The sequence below is a fragment of the Cynocephalus volans genome, chromosome 4 (assembly GCF_027409185.1).
Source record: "Cynocephalus volans isolate mCynVol1 chromosome 4, mCynVol1.pri, whole genome shotgun sequence".
NCBI classification, from domain to species: domain Eukaryota; kingdom Metazoa; phylum Chordata; class Mammalia; order Dermoptera; family Cynocephalidae; genus Cynocephalus; species Cynocephalus volans.
Genome location: NC_084463.1, coordinates 65,232,320 through 65,249,621, shown reverse-complemented (window position 1 = coordinate 65,249,621; position 17,302 = coordinate 65,232,320). Strand labels below are relative to the sequence as shown.

Here is a 17,302-nt window from a genome sequence, read left to right as displayed (position 1 = left end):
CTATTGTACACTCTACTTCTATGAAATCAGCTTTTTTAGATTCCTCATATGAATGATATCATGCGGCGTTTGTCTTTTTGTGCTTGCCTCACCTCACTTGATATAATGTCCTACAAGTTCATCCATGTTGCTGAAAATTACAGGATTTAGATTTTTTGTTGTTGTTTTTTTTATGACCGAATAGTATTTTATTGTGTATATATACCACAATTTCTTTATCCATTCATCTGTTAATGGACACTCGTGTTAATTCCATATCTTGGCTATTGTGAATGAGCACACACTTTTATTTCTGGGTTATTTATTCTGTTTCCTTTGTCTATGTTTCTATTATTATGCCAGTATAATGCTGATTTGGCTACTATAAGTTTTTAATATATATTGAAGTCAGGTAGTGTGATGCCTCCATCTTCGTTCTTCTGCTCAAGATTGCCTTGGTTATTTGAAGTATTTTGTGGTTCCATACAAATTTCGGGATTTTTTTCTTTTTTATTTCAGTGAAGTATGTCACTGGTATTTTGGTTGGAACTGCACTAAATATGTAGATTGCTTTGGGAAGTATTTAATAATATTAGTTTTTCTAACTTATGAACACAGAATGACATTTTATTTATTTGTGTCTTCAATTTTTTTCATGATTATTTTATAGTTTTTATTGTAAAGATCTTTTACCTCCTTGGTTAAATTCATTCCTATGTATGTTTTTAGCTGTTGAAATAAGATTGATTTCTTGATTTCTTTTTCACATAGTTTACAGGTGGCATATAGAAAAGCTACTGATTTTTGTATGTTGATTTTGTATCCTGCTACTTTACTAATCTCATTTATTAATTTTATGAATATTTTTGGTGGAGTTTTCTACATATATGTATGTATATGTGTGTGTGTGTGTGTGTGTGTGTGTGTGTGTATTTATGTATATGATCATGTCATCTGCAAACAGAGACAATTTGACTTCTTCCATTCCAGTTTAGAAGATACTCTCTTTTTTTCTCTTGTCTGATTGCTCTGGCCAGAACTTCCAGTACTATGTTAAATAGAAGTGGCAGAGCGAGCATCACAGCCTTGTTCCAGATTTTAGAGAAATAGATTTTAGCTTTTCACTATTCGTTATGATGCTTGTTGGAGGTTTGTCATATAAGGCCTTTATTGTAATAAGGTACCTTTTTCCTATATCTAATTTGTTGAGAGTTTTTATCATGAAAAGATGCTGAATCTTATTGAATGTTTTTTCACTATGTATTGAAATAATCATGTGGTTTTTGTCCTTGGTTTGGCTGAGGTGATGCACCACATTCATTGATTTGCATATGTTTTATCATTCTTAAATACCTGGAATGAATCCTACTTTATTTTGGTGAATAATCTTTTTAACATGCTGTTGAATTTGTTTTGCTAGTTTTTGTTTGTTTGTTTGTTTTTTAGAATTTTTGCATCTATGTTCATCAGGGGTATTGGTCTGTAGTTTTTCTTTGTTTGCTTGTTTGTTTTTATTGTGTCCTTGTCTTGTTTTAGTATCAGGGTAATGCTGGTCTCTTAGAATAAATTTAGAAGAATTCCCTCCCTTTAAATTTTTTGGAATAGTTTGAGAATAATTGGTATTAGCTCTTTAAATATTTGGTAGAATTTTGTAGTGAAGCCATCAAGTCCTGGGCTTTTTCTTAAAGAATACTTTTTATAACTGATTCAATCTTGTTACTAGTTATTAGTATATTTAGTTTTTTTTTATCATGATTTATTTGTGACTCTTCCTGATTTATTTGTGATTCTTTGTAGTAGATTGTATGTGTCCAGAAATTTAACTATTTCTTCTAGGTTTTCCAATTTGTTTGTGTATAGCTATCTGTCATGGTTTCTTATGATCCTTTGTATTTCTGACGTATCAGTTGTAATATTTCCTTTTTCATCTCTGATTTTATTAATTTGCATTTTTTCTTTTTCTTTTTTTCTTAGTCTTCCTAAGGTTTTGTCAATTTTCCCTCCTTACAGAATGGGAGAGAATATTTGCAAATTATTCATCCTACAAGGAATTCATACCCAGAGTATACAAGGAACTTAAAGAACTTCAATGTAAAAAAAAATAAAGATTTCAATTAAAAAATGGGCAACGGAGCTGAAGAGACATTTTTGAAAGGAAGCCATACAAATGGCTAACAGGTATATGAAAAGATGCTCAACATCACCAAGAATCAGGGAAATGCAACTCAAAACCACATTGAGATATCATTTCACCCCAGTTAGACTAGCTGTTATCAAAAAGACTGAGAATAGCGATTGCTGATGCGGATGTGGGGACAGGGGAACTCTTCTACACCGTTGGTGGGACTGAGAATTAGTGCAGCCATTATGAAAACCAGTATGGACCTTTCTCAAACAACTACAGATTGAACTACCGTATGATCCAGTAATCCTACTTCTGGGTATATACACGAAGGGATGGTAATCATCATGTCAAAGGGATACCTGCACTCCTGTGTTCATCACAGCTCTATTTATAATAGCCAAAATATGGAACCAACCTAAATTTCCATTGATGGGTGGCTGCATAAGGAAAATGTTATATATACATAATGGAATACTGCTCTGCCATAAAAGAGAATGAAATTCTGTGATGAGCAGCAGCTTAGAGAAAATGATGTTAAGTGAAATAAGCCAGGCACAGGGGAAAAATACCACATGTTTTCACTCATAAGTGGGAGTTAAGAGAGAAAAATGAAAGAAAGAAAGACCACAGTAGTGCATTGGACTTGCAGAGGGTGAGAACAGACTCTAGGGTGGCCAGAGGGGGAGTGGATGAAGGATTGGGGAGAGGTTGGGTGGGGGACACAGGGTATAACTGCAATTTGAGGTGCTGGGCATGCTGATAGTATTGATCTGATCATCACATCTTGGGCACAGGTGCTGAGAGTCATCTCTGTGTCCCATAAATATGTATAATCAATTTTTTAAAATGCATGAATCAGAAAAAAATCAAGCATATTTTTAAATAAAATGTTTTTAATGTGGATTATATAAAACATTCATCTTACAATTTAGAAGTGAAAACTAAATATTTATTGTAGAATAAAACCATGTATTTTAGTCCATTTTTGCTTCTATTACAAAATGCCAGAGACTGGATAATTTATAAAGAACAGAAATTTATTTTTTCACAGTTCTGGAGGCTGGGAAGTCCAAGATCATTTTGCCAGCAGATATCCTGTCTGGTGAGGGCCTATTCCATAGATGGAGTTTTGTCATGGCAATCTCACATGGCAGAAAATGTGGAAGGGCTAGTTAGCTTCTTTCAATAAAGGCATTAATCCCATTCACCAAGGCAGATCCCTCATAACTTAATCATTTCTCCAAAGGCCCTCCTTCTTAATACATAATACACATTGGGGATTAAGTTCCAACATATGAATTTTGGGGGGAACACACATATTTAGACAATAAAAGCCTGCCTGATAATTTCTGCAAATTTTTTTTTGAGTTATGGATAATACATTGAAGCTTTCACAACAAAAGCAAGTAAGAAATATATCCTTCATTATCCACCACTGAACACATTTTCTACATTCTAATACTTGTGTTGACCTTTTTTCCCCTGAGGAAATTTCCACATAAATTAATTGCTGTGTGTGGTAGGCATAATAATGGCCTCCCAAAGATTTCTATTTTCTAATCCTGGAATCTGTGAATAGGTTACATGGCAAAGGGAAATTAAAGTAGCAGATGTAATTAATGTTGCTAATGAGCTGAAATTAAGAGAGGCAGAAGAGAAAGAGTAGTGTCATCTGAGGAGGACTCATTCTAACCCACTGTTGCTTATTTTGAAAATGGAGGGAATGTGGGAGGCCTCTAGAAGTCAGAAAAAGCAAGGATAGTGATTTTCCCCTAGAACCTTCAAAAAGGAATGTGACCCTGCTGACACCCTGATTTTAGCTCAGTGAAATTTGTGTCAGACTTCTAATTTACAGAACTGTAAGATAATAACATTTTGTTTTTTAAGCTACTAAATTTGTGGTTGTCTATCACAGTAGCAATAGAAAACCAACACACTCTGTAATGTAGTCTAAAGAGTATTAAACAAAGCTGGGCTGGCCCCGTGACTCACTCGGGAGAGTGCTGCACTGGTAGCGCCCAGGCTGCAGGTTCGGATCCTATATGGGGATGGCCAGTGCGGTGTATTCACTGGCTGAGCATGGTGTGGACAACACCAAGCCAGGGGTTATGATCCCCTTACCAGTCAAAACAAAAAAAAGAGTATTAAACAAAGCTTATTTTTCTTGTAAATATCAAATGAAATAAAATATACAAAAGTTCTTAAAAGCTGCAAAGCATTTTATTATGAAAATCTAAAAGCATTTGCATTATTATAACTCATCAGTGAATAGTTAGTACATACCGAGGGAAAGGTTGAGGTGGGGGAAAAGGATGAAGAAGTGTAGACTGTAGTCTGCTGTAGTAGTTCTTGATACATCTTGGAAGTTCACAAATGTTCACTGTGGAGGGTGATGAATTATATCATGATACACTTGAAACCTTGAAAACTAGTCTAGAGTTTAAACTGTGAAGCTAGAATAGTTTATTCTGGCTCACCATTCATGAAAGGGTATTTGAATTGCTTAAGCATTGCCCATTGGCTGACCATCTCTTTTAGCCAGCTGCCTGCTTCTTGGTAGAGAAATAGGAAAAAACACAAAAACCTTGGAGATGTTCTCGAAAATTATGAGCTCCCAGGAGAAATTAGTTGTGTATTTGGAATCCAAGATCATTATTAAAAAGCATAGTTGTAGAAACTTAATAGCATCATCCACCTGAAATATATATATATGTATTATTGAAGGTTTAGAGACCAAATGATAATTTCCATTCCTTCCAAAAACTCTCCATGGCCCGAGTTGAATCTTTGTTTCATTTCAGAATTAAGACTCTAGGAGTTGTATGATAATTGTGTGAGATAATGTATGTAGAATATTTAACACAGTGGTAGGCCCTGAACTAATTATTAGAGGTAATCTTCCTCCAACATCTCTACCTCGGTTTTTTGGAAAAAACCTGGAAGAGTATTAAAGAGAGTACAAAACATTTTTGGAAATACAAAAGATAAAGGTGCAATCAAGTTTTCACATCACAAAGAAATGATTAAGTTTTGCAATGATAAATATGTTAATCATCCTAATTAGATCATCACACATTGTATACATATACCGAAATATAACTCTGTACCCCACAAATATGTACAATCAATATATTTCAATAAAAAATTAATTAAAAAATGTTTTGTCTTTTTTTCAGTATTGTGGTTCTGTTTTGTTACAATTCAATTTATAAACTCATCAGTAAAAGGAGAAAAGGGCAATTTTCAAGGAAGCTGATTTGGGAACAGGCTCTAGGCTGGGTAAAGGTGGGTGTCAAGAGATAGTTTCACTTAATCACCAGTACCCATTCCACATAGCTCTTCATTTTGACTGTTAACATTTCTCCAAGAGTTTTTTGTAGTTTTTTTTCCCCACAGACATCTTCTCATTTTTTATGAAGTCAAGGAAAAACAACAAATTGAGGCCCACATACAGAATTTTCAAATGTTTAAATTGTATAACTGCAACTAACAAGTGGTCAAGGAATATCTTTTATCTTCCTACTTGGGTAACATTATATAACTTTATAATGACATGAAAGGCTGGCTAGAGTTTGGAATTGTCACACCTTGGAATGGAACAGTGTTGGTTTGTCTGCGTTAGGAAAAAACAAAACAAATAACAGGGAGAAAAGGCTGGGGCAGCCCCTGGATCAGAGAATTTGGGATTGACAATACCAGAAGGGACTCTAGGAGCCAGAAAACTTCACAGACTTCCCTGGCAGTTGGGTTAGATTGCGAGCATCTGGAAGGGCCATAGAGACGTATTTTATTGTGTTGGCCCCAGATCAAGGGCAACTCTTTCACCCTCCACTGCTTTTTTTCTGAAGCTAAGACAAGAGGATGGTCTGTCCAGTAAACAGTAAAAGCTCCTTCTTGCACCTTCTAATCTCTCACTTTTCTTTTTCCAGAATTCTCTTGGCTTCCCCTACCCCATTTGACTAGCTCTATTCACTGGCACTGGTTTAACAGGTTACTCCCCACTCTAACTCCACTCTGCCCCATGAATCAGGGTGTCGGCTCAGCCATTTCCCTTTTCCATAGAGATTCTCTCTCCTAAGTCCTTGCCATCTGTCCCCAGAATCAAACCTCCAGTTCTATCTCTGGATGACTTAATCAAGGGGAACTCCCAGATCTCAGAAGAGTCCAGCAAAGGCATAGAGATTTTATGGTGGAACAATCCAGCTTTGAGAAGCTGGGCTCTCTCCTTTCCTTCTCTCCTGCTGGAGGTTTGTTCCTTCAGCTCCTCAGAGACTTGCTTTCTCACTCCACTGTCCCAATGTTCTCTGTACAGCCAAGGCTGTTTTGTAAAAACTCTAGAGCACAGAACCAAGCTGCTTCTCCAGAATTTATAGCTTGGCTCCTTTAGACTGCTTGTAAGCTATCTGGAGTAAAAAAAATGGAAACTGTTCAAGGATCCGAAGTGGCCTCTTTTCCTACCCCATAAGTCGTAGACTAAATGTGTTGGGGGTAAAAGCCTCCATCATATTTATTTTCTCAGGTAGAAATAAATTATCATTTGCCTGACTACAACTCCTTTCCACCCTGCTCTGACATAAGGTTTCCCTGGAAAGGAGCTTTCTAGCCATTCTCTCTAGAAGTGAAATTGAGGAGTTCCAGGCAGTGAGTACTATATTCTGCTGTTGAGAGAAAACCTTAAGTAACTGTATTTTGAGTGTGAAAGGCAGGAGAAATGTCCACCCTGGAGTGGGGGCCAAATTTGTTTTCACATTAAAGTCTTATGTTAAAACACAAAAACAGGGCTGGCCAATTAAGTCACTTGGAGGAGCATGTACTGGTAACACCAAGGTCAAGGTCCCTCACCTTAGATTCCTGTACTAGCCAATTGCAAACAAAACAAAAAGGAACAAGTAAAACACAAAATAAATCATACAAGAAATAAAACACTTTCTACACCAACAGAATATATGCAAAACCAATCTCATGCAAATTATTTCCAAAGTTTTCAAGACTTTTGTTAAAATCATTAAGTGATAAAATAATTTTACCTTTTTTATAGCTTAAAAATAAAAATCATTTGTAGTGGATTGAATCACGTCCCCCCAAAACTCACTGAAGCTTGCATTGTGTCCCCCAAGTTTTATGTATTAGAAATTGTTATGTATTAGAAACTGTGACTGTTAAGAGGGTGGGAAATCCTATCATGATAATTGAAAGGTGGAGCCCTGAAGAGGTGATTGGATTGTAGGACCATGAAGTAGTGAATGGATTAAAAATGGTGGTCAGGGGTGTGGTTCTGAGGACTTTAAAAGAAGAGGAAAGTCTGTCTTGTTCTCTTTGCTTCCCCATCCTGCAATGTGAGACCCCTGAGTCACTGTCACCACCATCACATGGACTTTGGACTTCCCAACCTCAGAAACTGTAAGGAATAAATTCCATTTTCTTTATAAATCACCCAGTTTCAAGTATTTTGTTATAAGCAACAAAAACAGACTAATACATCATTAATCCAAAAAAAAATTTGTTTTAGGTATAAAGTCACCATTTGGGGATTTAATTGTTGATAAATTTGTGATTCTTGATGAGATGATGTTTGAAGATGCTTGTTTATGGAAATTAGCCAAGGTGTCAAATCGATCTTTTCTTTGTCCTGAAGAAACCTAATCATCCATGTTAACACCCTTCTGATGACCCCTGAAATGTAATCACTTGGATGAATAGGTGTGGTCTTCAGAGACTCAATAAAAGGACACTCAAGGAGCCCAGCTCATTCTTCTCCAGAACAGACAGAGTGCCTTTTGAACTCACCTGGCTTTGGACACTTCTGAAAGCTATCACTGCTGCACTGTGAAGCCCTGATCCCTGAGCTGACTTCATATTATTACTTCTACAGAAAGCATTGGTAAGACCACAGATATATTCCTTAGGTGAGCACACAATTTACAGAAATGAAATTCTACTACTTTCTAAAACCAAAACAAGAAACATAATTTTAATTTATAAATCAGCAAACAGATTTTTTCTATGAAATGATGTTTTCTTAGTAAAAATGACTCCATTCTTATAACCTATTTGTAAACAAAACTATTGTACTATCTCGTTTCATGTTTTTGAATTAATATTTTTTTTGTTTATTGTTTTACATATTTGGGGGTGGTTCATCTCTATAGTAAGGACTCAAAAATAGCTGCCCGAGATCTTATAATTTTGTACTTGTGGTTGATCCTATAATTTGATTTGGGACATTTTATTCTACAAGTAGGTTGCACATGTATTATATCCTACTTTACAAGTGGTGCATTCAAGTACATATATAAAAGGGAATATATTCAACATATAACTAAATAAAGCATAAAATAATTAGGAAAATTTTGCTTTTGATTGTGGTTATTTTATGTCTTTAGATACTTCGGTTTATTGACTTAAATTCTAAAGAAGACAGAAAATGTGTAAGCCTGAAAAAAAAAGTGACACTGATATTTATGAAGAAATCTCAGGAATGAGAGTGTCACCTGCATTTATTTAGTGTAGAAATGAGGAACCCATTTTTAAAGTAAATTTTCATTACATGATAATTAACTTTTTCTCATAATGTGAAAGAATGCCTTATGGTTTAAAAGACTTGGAAGATATTAGTCTTTTAATTCTTTAATTATTGGCCAGTTTGAATGCAGGGGTGTAGATAATGAAATAGGAGAACAAATTCAACAACTTCGCACATTAATATTTAAACAGGCTGATTGAAATATGATTTGATTTACAAAGTTTAGCATAATCCTTATTATTCTTATGTATTCAAAAATTGATTTGGGGTAGATATCTATTAGAGACAAACAATATCTAAGGACAAAATTTGGTTTTATGAATATGTCTTCAATATATAAGTTTCTTATACGTGTTTATCAATGGGTTGCAAGAAAGGCATGTTTTGGATCATGGGTGAGAGATGAAAGACTTTGAAGTCAGTGGCATTCTGAACACTACTGCATTTTATCAACTTGTTTATTTTTTGAAACTTTCATTATCTGTTTGTAAGGTTGTTGTAGCATTATATCTTCAGGTTGATAGACAGTTCCTGGAACAGTAAACATATCAGAAAACGGTTGTTGATTGAGTTACCATAGTTACTTAGAAAACAATGACTCTTTGGTTAGCTGATTTTAATTTTGGTCAAAAGTATGCATTCTGCTGCAACACTTACTAGTACAGTCATATTGGAACAGTCATCAAGATATAATGGTTAAAACAAAAAAGAAAAAACAAAACAGCAACAAAAAATGGTATAACATCTATGATAATTAAATGAAATAATGAGGTTAAAGCTCAGTCACAAGGTCTTTGCTAAACCAGTGACTGGCAATGAGCAGTATGATTCATTTTCAGATCAATCCGGTCCTTCCTCCTGTAGCTGCAGATTGAGTCAAACCTCTGCAGTTCCTGCAATTTGTAGGAAACTACTGTTTCAACAAAACTGTGATACATTTATGGCACAGAAATGGTTTTGGCAATGTTGATGCATGTTTGTTAGGCAACCAGAAAAGTTTTCTGCAAAGCTCGAGAGATCTCTTTGTACCCCAGTTTTCCATTTGTGTCATATACAAGATAAAGCCCATCTTGCTCTAGATAGAAGTTTATTACTGAGTCAGAACCTGAGTAAATTCTTGCTTAGGATGTTGTCTTTCCAGAGCAGAGGAGTAAACTGTTCTGATTTTCTTCCCTCAGGAAAATGGACTCGGACATCTCACAAGCCTTCCAGAAAGAACTCACCTGCCTCATCTGCATTAACTACCTTATAGACCCAGTCACCATAGGCTGTGGGCACAGCTTTTGTAGGCCATGTCTCTGCCTTTCCTGGGAAGAAGCCCAAATCCCTTCCCCTTGCCCAATGTGCAGGGAACCATCACAGGCAACAGATTTCAAAACCAATATTCTTCTGAAGAATCTGGTGGCCATTGCCAGAAAAGCCAGTCTCTGGCAATTCCTGAGTTCCGAGGAACACATGTGTGGGACCCACAAGCAGACAAAGAAGATCTTCTGTGAAGAGGACAAGAACCTGCTGTGTGTGCTGTGCTCTCACTCTCAGGGGCACGAGGCTCACAGACACTGTTCCATTGAAGAGGCTGCTGAGGAACACCGGGTAAGTGGTGCCTCTGAGCTTCCTTTTTGGAAGCTGGAGGAGAGTAGAGCTAAGAGATTATAAGGACGATGAGGGTCATGATGATGATTAATTCATTCTTTACTGAGGGTCCGGTACTGTTCTAGGATCCAATTATACAGCCGTGAATAAAATACATAAATATACCTACTTTAACAGATAGCACTGAAAGAGGGTGATTAAGTTAATGGCTAGTATTATTTTGACTATACAGGATAATGCTCAAAGTACTGTAAAGCTACTAATACTACAAGTGCAACATGGCTTTTATATAGGAAATATATTTAGTAACACTGGACAAGTAACTTTAAAAACAGTACACTGGAAATAGTAGGGGACTAGCATCAGTAGACTCAGATTTTTATTTGATTTTAAGGAAATTATTTTTTAATTGATATGACTGATTGTACATATTTATGGGATATAGATTAGATTTCAATACATGTGTGCAGTTTGCGAAGATCAAGTCAGAGTAATCAGTGTATTTATCATTGCAAAACTTTATCATTTCTTCATGATGAGAACCTTTGAGCTCCTCTCTTCTAACCATTTTAGAACATACAGTAAATAAATGTTAATTACATATGCCTAGGATTACTATACATCACTAGAACTTTTTTCCTATCAGCCTGTAATGTTGTGTCCATTAACCAGGCTCTACGGATTTTCAGGCAGTATGTTTACCTGAAAATTAGCCATATTACATGATACTTTTGTCAATTTCCCCAGCCAAATAATTACATTTCATCTTGCGGTTCTACAGTTCAAAATCCCTTAGAATTGATAATTCTGCGAGGGCAAGCAAAGAAGGATTTTGATTGTTGCACTCTCTCTAATGTACTTATATCTGACATTTCTTGTCTCTCTCTATCAGTTAAAGTCTTAGATCTATGGTGTTTGATCTATGGTGCTCAAATGTATAGTTCTTTTGCAGGAGAAGCTCATAAAGAATATGAGGACTTTATGGAAAAAGATTCAACAAAATCAGAGAAATCTAGTTGTGGAAAGCAGAATAATAAGCCAGTGGATGGTAAGTATGAAACAATGCTACCCTCAGAACCAGCTTGACATAGATATGCTAGACCCTTTTCCATTGGGAACTTAAACTGAAATCCTCATATGTGACGAGAGTCTGTATTATGTATTTTAATAGGAAAAAAAAATTCAAATTTTCCATGTAATATTTGTTAAAGTGTACAGGAAATATTTCTCAGATAGGTTCAAGATCAATCAGAATTCTGAAGGACAAGTAGGTGTTTAAAACACATGGGTATTTCAGGCAGATATTTCTGTGTGAGATGAACTCTTTAAATTAAAGTGTATATACCTGGAAATTGAAGGTATTTCATAATGCTCAATACAATGATGTCTAGGGAGAGAAAAGGAGGGGTATGAATAATAATTTTAAAAATGTGCCTGTGATGGTGGAAACTGATAGCTCAGGACCTAGGCAATAATATTGGTTCAAGTAGAAGAAAACTGAACATAATGAAAACCTCAGGAAAAAGGGCCAAAGGTGGGGGGGTGGGGGGTGAAACTAGGGAAAATGAGAGAAAGAAGAGAATGAATGAGGAGATACTAATGGAATGAAAATTAATGTTCTTAAAATGGCAGGATAATATAGAGCTCATGGCCTTAGAGAACAGGAAAATAGAAATGAGGATAGAGATCAATCTGAGGGCTTGGGATTAGAAATGTTATAAAGATATTTTTTTCTTGTCTGATGGTTTCTGATCTTGAATATAATATACATCATTTTTGCTAAGAGTGATGGATTCTTCAGACTGTAAAGTAAGGAGTTCTGAGACTAGAGACTAATTTAGTAACATATCAGAATACACTACATGCAAAGATATAACAGTCGATCATAACTTCCATTTGTTTTCAGGTGTATTTCAGATTTGAGAGGATGTATACTAAAGATATTAAATCTGAAAGGTTTTTCTACAGGTGTTTCAAGAATTCATGAATTAGATAAAATTTGAGAGAGGCCTTGGTTCTTTATATTTTTAATAAATAATAGAAAATAAATGAAGTAAGGAGCAGGATGAATTTGTGGATTCTGAGAAGTGCAAGGACATGAATTAGGGTATGTGTAGCTGATTGGTAGAGAACGAGTCATAGAGAAAGAGATAACTTTATGTGGAGGAGGAAAAAGTGGGATTGGATTTGTGATCTAGGAAATCTATGTCCCTGCAGTGCTATGTGTATCTACGGGCAGAGATGACCAGGGGTGAGTATAGAAAGCTGCATCCAGTTTCCTGTGAGGAAGAAAAACAATATATAGAGAAACTGAAAAAGGAACGCGAAGAGATTTTACAAAACCTCAAGAGATGTGAGGCCAAAATGGCACAAAAGAGGAAACACCTAAAAGAATTGTATCAGGAACTGATAGAAATGTGCCATAAACCAGATGTGGAGCTGCTCCAGGTAAGAACTAAGGAAATGCCTTGAAATATTTCATATTAGCTGACTTTCACATTTTTGCCCTCCGTTATTTACTTGGTACCAGAGATGTATTTCTTCATCTCCTGCATCTATGGTGAGGGTCTTTCTCATCTGAGAAGAATAGAGGTAAACTAACTCTTAACTTGACCATTAACACCAAGCTTCATGGAACTATAAAAGTTTATTTTTCAGGAAATCTTCCTTCCTACAATCCTTCTTATCCTGCACTTCTCTAAAAATCGAAAAGGAGCAACTTACCCACGTAAATTCAGTCTTTATCTCCACTGAGCAATATCTATTAATTTGGTAAAAGCTAACATTCACTTTTTCCTTTGGTTTTGAATTCCTAGTTTTGAAATGCTCTTAATTTAACACACATTACCCTTTGGGGACAAGCCCTGGGATAGACTACTTTGCAGACAGCTGGTGGTTTGTAGTACTACACAGTTACTAATGTATTTATTTTTCTTCATCAGCTCAAGACTCTGAATTCATTCAGAATCTACATTCTGTCAATATGTTTTACTGGGATTATCCTTAGAGATGAAAATGGATTTACAAAAAGGGTGGGGGTGATGGTGGTTTGTACTCTTCTAAACTTTCCTAAGACCAAAGGCTGGATGGGCAGAATAACCGATTTCTTCAGAAGTCTAAGCTTTTCTTTTTCTCTCTACAGGACTTTGGAGACACATTGACAAGGTAAGTCTGGCCTTCAGTGCAAAGTGGAGCACCGTGAGTGCTGTGAAAGCAATCAAGCTGTTTCTAACAAAGGTAAAACAGTTTATTAAGAAAATAAATTTTGTGTGTGCACACACGTGTTCATTTGTGTATTGTTGAATATGTTTTCCTATCCTCTTTTATCAGAAGTTAGTGTTATTTTTTTTCTCCTATGTGACTCAGGGATCTACATTTTGAAAGGTCCAATGCAGAAGTTTCTAGAAGACATTTACCCTTGTCTTTAGGATTCAAAATCGTAAGCATAATTGAAGTGAATAAACTACTCTGTTGCAGATGGTAAGTGAAAGAGACAAGTACCTCTGAGAGGCAGGGGAGGAAAGAGAAGAATAGTAAGAACGACTCCCTAAGAAGGCCTCAGCCCTATTCCAGGACTGTGTATGCACACTGCGATATCAGAGAAGGTTTTAATGAAGTATTTTTAGTTGTAATCTGTCATTTCTTAAACACTGGCACCAGAAAGATTAAGTAGCTAAATCTTCTTTTCTTCAGGAGTGAGTCTGTGCAGCTGCCCCAGCTTGTGAATCCAGAGCTCAGCGCGTGGTTCATCACTGGACTGATGGACAAGCTCAACTGCTTCCGAGGTGAGTGTCAGTCCATTGGTGGGACCACCACACAGTGTCTTCAGTAATGGTTTTCCATGGGCAATCTTTCCCTCTTTAATGATCTTTTGTTTGGGAGAAGAAAGCAGCCTGTGAATAGGCATTTATAGTTACAGTTGTACTAAATTAAAGCTGGTAAAATGATAATGTGATTCAGTTAGTGTTTTATTTTTAAATATTTTTTAGTTAAAGTTTCATAGTAATTACATTTGTAATAATGTGCATTTTAATAGATATAACTATGTAATTAGAAAAATACATGAGTAAAATTACATAATGATATGCAGAAACCAGGATTTATGAAGAGCAGTAAGGCAATATGGTCGTTGGTGAGGCCTTATATAGAACTCCATTACAGACCACAATCAGTCTAGCAGGGAAAAGACTAGGCTTGATGTGGGATCAGACATAAAATTCAGATAGTTCTTAGAAGGAAATTACTCCTCAGAAGGCACATTCAGATTTTCTTTTCATTTTAAATGTGAATTTGCTAGCCTAACTCTCATATTATAATATCCCTGGCAAAGTGTTATCCTTAAAGAATGTCTCTCACCTTCCCCTCACCCTGTTCCCTGCCTTGAGAGAGGAAAAGCAGTGAAGGTAACATTTAAAGGTAACATTTAAAGGAATGGACTTGGCCGCAATGCACAATTTTCCAGTTTTTCACATGACTCCTTCTCCTTTATAATCTCTGAATTTTCAGGAATTGTTTTCATTGTGGTTAGCCATTTATTTCTTCTGTGGATATACAAGCATCCCTTGAATCTAACAGTTTTCCAGGTACAAGTATTCCTCTAATCTTGAACAGTATTTTCCAGTGAGACTTTAGGTAAACTCTCTCATTTCACAAGAATTTAAAAACTGGTTTCAACTGGAATATTTATTCTCTTCTTTCCACAGTGGACATTTCCTTTAGTAATGAAATAACCAATCACAACATCAGGCTGTTTGACAATGTGAGAAGTCTGGTGTTTAGACATGTCCATCAAGATGCGTCTTTGAATTCTGACAGATCTAACTATTTTGCTGCATGGGGAGCCCAGAGCTTCACCACTGGAAAACATTACTGGGAGCTGGATGTGAACGACTCTTGGGACTGGGCTCTAGGAGTCTGTAAGGATTCTGGGATAAGGGGGAATAGCAAACTGATTGGATCTGGTGACATGTTTCTTCTGTTATGTGTGAAGGAGGGTAATCATTATGGTCTCCTGACAACCTCCCCAATATTTCCTCACTACATAGAGAAACCTCTGGGCAAGGTTGGTGTGTTCCTAGATTTTGAGAGTGGAAGTGTGAGTTTTGTGAATGTTGCCAAGAGTTCTCTCATGTGGAAATATCCCACTGGCTCCTTCAATTTCCCAGTCAGGCCTTTCTTTTGCACTGGGCACACATGACCAGGGATAAGTGAGGAAACTGATGTGTGTCTGGGAACTCCGTATCTAAGGGAGCCCTTTTCAGTTAAAGGAAATCAGTAATACTTCACTGTCTTTTATGTTTTTTCTACTTTAATGTAACCTAATTTTATTGCTATTAAAAATAAAGATAGTGTTAAATGCAAAAAATTTGACCCATTTTCTTTAAATTACAATCATCTCTTGTGATCCATCATCTAAAATATATACTGTGCTTGTTCACCTGCTTTGTGAGCTTGATAGAGCTCTGAGAATATATACATGTATGATTTCAACTTCGTGGTTTAATGCAGGAACACACTTTGCACATCATGGTCAGACCTGATTTTTTCAATGTACATGTCATTCTGACAACTTTCTCCTATTTTTTTCTGCATCTCTATAACATATACAAAAGAGTAGACGTGCTTGACCATAGATTGTGCATATATTTAGCTTTAGTGGATATTACCAAACAGTGGTGGTACTAACTCACTCTCTCAAAACAACGTATGACAGTTTGAGTTGTCTGCATTCTCATGAACACCTGGTGTAAAACTTTTTAATTTTAGCCATTTTTGTGTTATCTCATTGTAGTTTTGCTTTGCATTTCCATGAGGAGTAACCATTATGAGCACATATTCATGTTTATTTTCCATTTGATATCATGTTTTATGAAATATCTATACAAGTCTTTTGTCCTTTTTTCTGTTTTTTAAAATTTTTTAATAAATTTATTTTTAATTGAAATGTATTGATTGTACATATTTGTGAGGTACACAGTTATATTTCAATACATGTATACAATGTGTGATGATCCAATCAGGGCAATTAGCACATTCATCATTGAAAAATGTTATCATTTTTTTGTGATGAGAACATTTGATGTCCTCTCTTCTAGCTATTTTAGAGCAGACAATAAATTATTGTCATTGATTACCTGCATCCATAAATATTTTGGTTCTTTTCCTTTGCTGATTTTAGAAATCTTTTAAGAGCAAAAATAAGCATTCTAAATGATAAACACATGATGTCTAATTAAAATCTGTAAGAATAGCAGCCTGTATTAGTCTGTTTTGTGTTGCTATAACAGAAATACATGGAACTGGGTAATTTATAAAGAATGGAGATTTCTTCGGCTTATGATTCTGGGACAGCTGCATCTGGCACGGGCCTCAGGCTGCTTCTTCTCATGGTGGAAAGTGGTAGGCAGCTGGCAGGTACAAGCAGATACATGGTGAGAGGAAGCAAGAGAGAGAGGAGGTGCCAGGGTTCTTTAAACAATCAGCTCTCTCTCTCATGGGAACTAATAGAGCAAGAACTCACTCACTACCCCTCCTCCCCCAGGGAGAACGTTAATCCATTCATGAGGGAGCCGCCCCCATGACTCAATCAGTTTCCAACACTGCCACATTGGAGATCAAATTTCCACATGAGGTTTGGAGGGGGACAACACATCCAAACTCCATCATAGCTGCTACCTAAAATGCCAGTCCAAACTCCTGACATTCTTTGACAGGATTTATAAGATCTTCTTTGCTCTTGGAAGATTAATAAGAAACAATAAGATTTTCGAACATTAAGCCATGCCAAGTTTTCTAAGACTCCAGTCAGCTGCATGATTTTTCCTCATGCCTGTTTTTAAATTGATGGTCATCACAGGGGTCATTTTAACTCCCCATTTTTTTCCCCCTTAGTACCAAAATAAGACTCTGTAACAGTAAAGTTAACATGTAGAGCTTTATATGTTTTTTGATCTGTCTCTCTAACTTTTTTTTCTTTGCCTACTGTGTTGACTTCTGCAGGTATTGCAATAAAACTCACTGCTTATGACATTCTAGCCAAGATTTTTTTTTTTAAAAAGTCTTACAGGGTTTTAAATTAATAG

The 17,302-nt window shown here is 36.0% G+C and overlaps 1 protein-coding gene across 1 annotated transcript; it reads left to right on the top strand.

Moving 5' to 3' along the window:
* The first annotated feature begins 9,809 nt into the window (after positions 1-9,809).
* LOC134376173 (tripartite motif-containing protein 43-like) lies at positions 9,810-15,417 on the top strand. Its single transcript, XM_063094816.1, has 6 exons — positions 9,810-10,220; positions 11,173-11,268; positions 12,438-12,668; positions 13,363-13,385; positions 13,914-14,005; positions 14,924-15,417. The coding sequence occupies exons 1-6, from the start codon at positions 9,810-9,812 to the stop codon at positions 15,415-15,417; spliced, it is 1,347 nt and encodes a 448-aa protein (XP_062950886.1).
* The last annotated feature ends 1,885 nt before the right edge of the window (positions 15,418-17,302 follow it).

What these genes read in the sequence shown, in the direction of transcription:
- LOC134376173 (XM_063094816.1), top strand. Translation starts at nt 9,810, where the DNA reads ATGGACTCGGACATCTCACAAGCCTTCCAGAAAGAACTCACCTGCCTC. An exon ending in GAATAATAAGCCAGTGGATG is followed by an intron (nt 11,269 to 12,437) that starts GTAAGTATGAAA and finishes ATGTCCCTGCAG; the next exon opens with TGCTATGTGTATCTACGGGC. An exon ending in CAAGCTCAACTGCTTCCGAG is followed by an intron (nt 14,006 to 14,923) that starts GTGAGTGTCAGT and finishes TTCTTTCCACAG; the next exon opens with TGGACATTTCCTTTAGTAAT.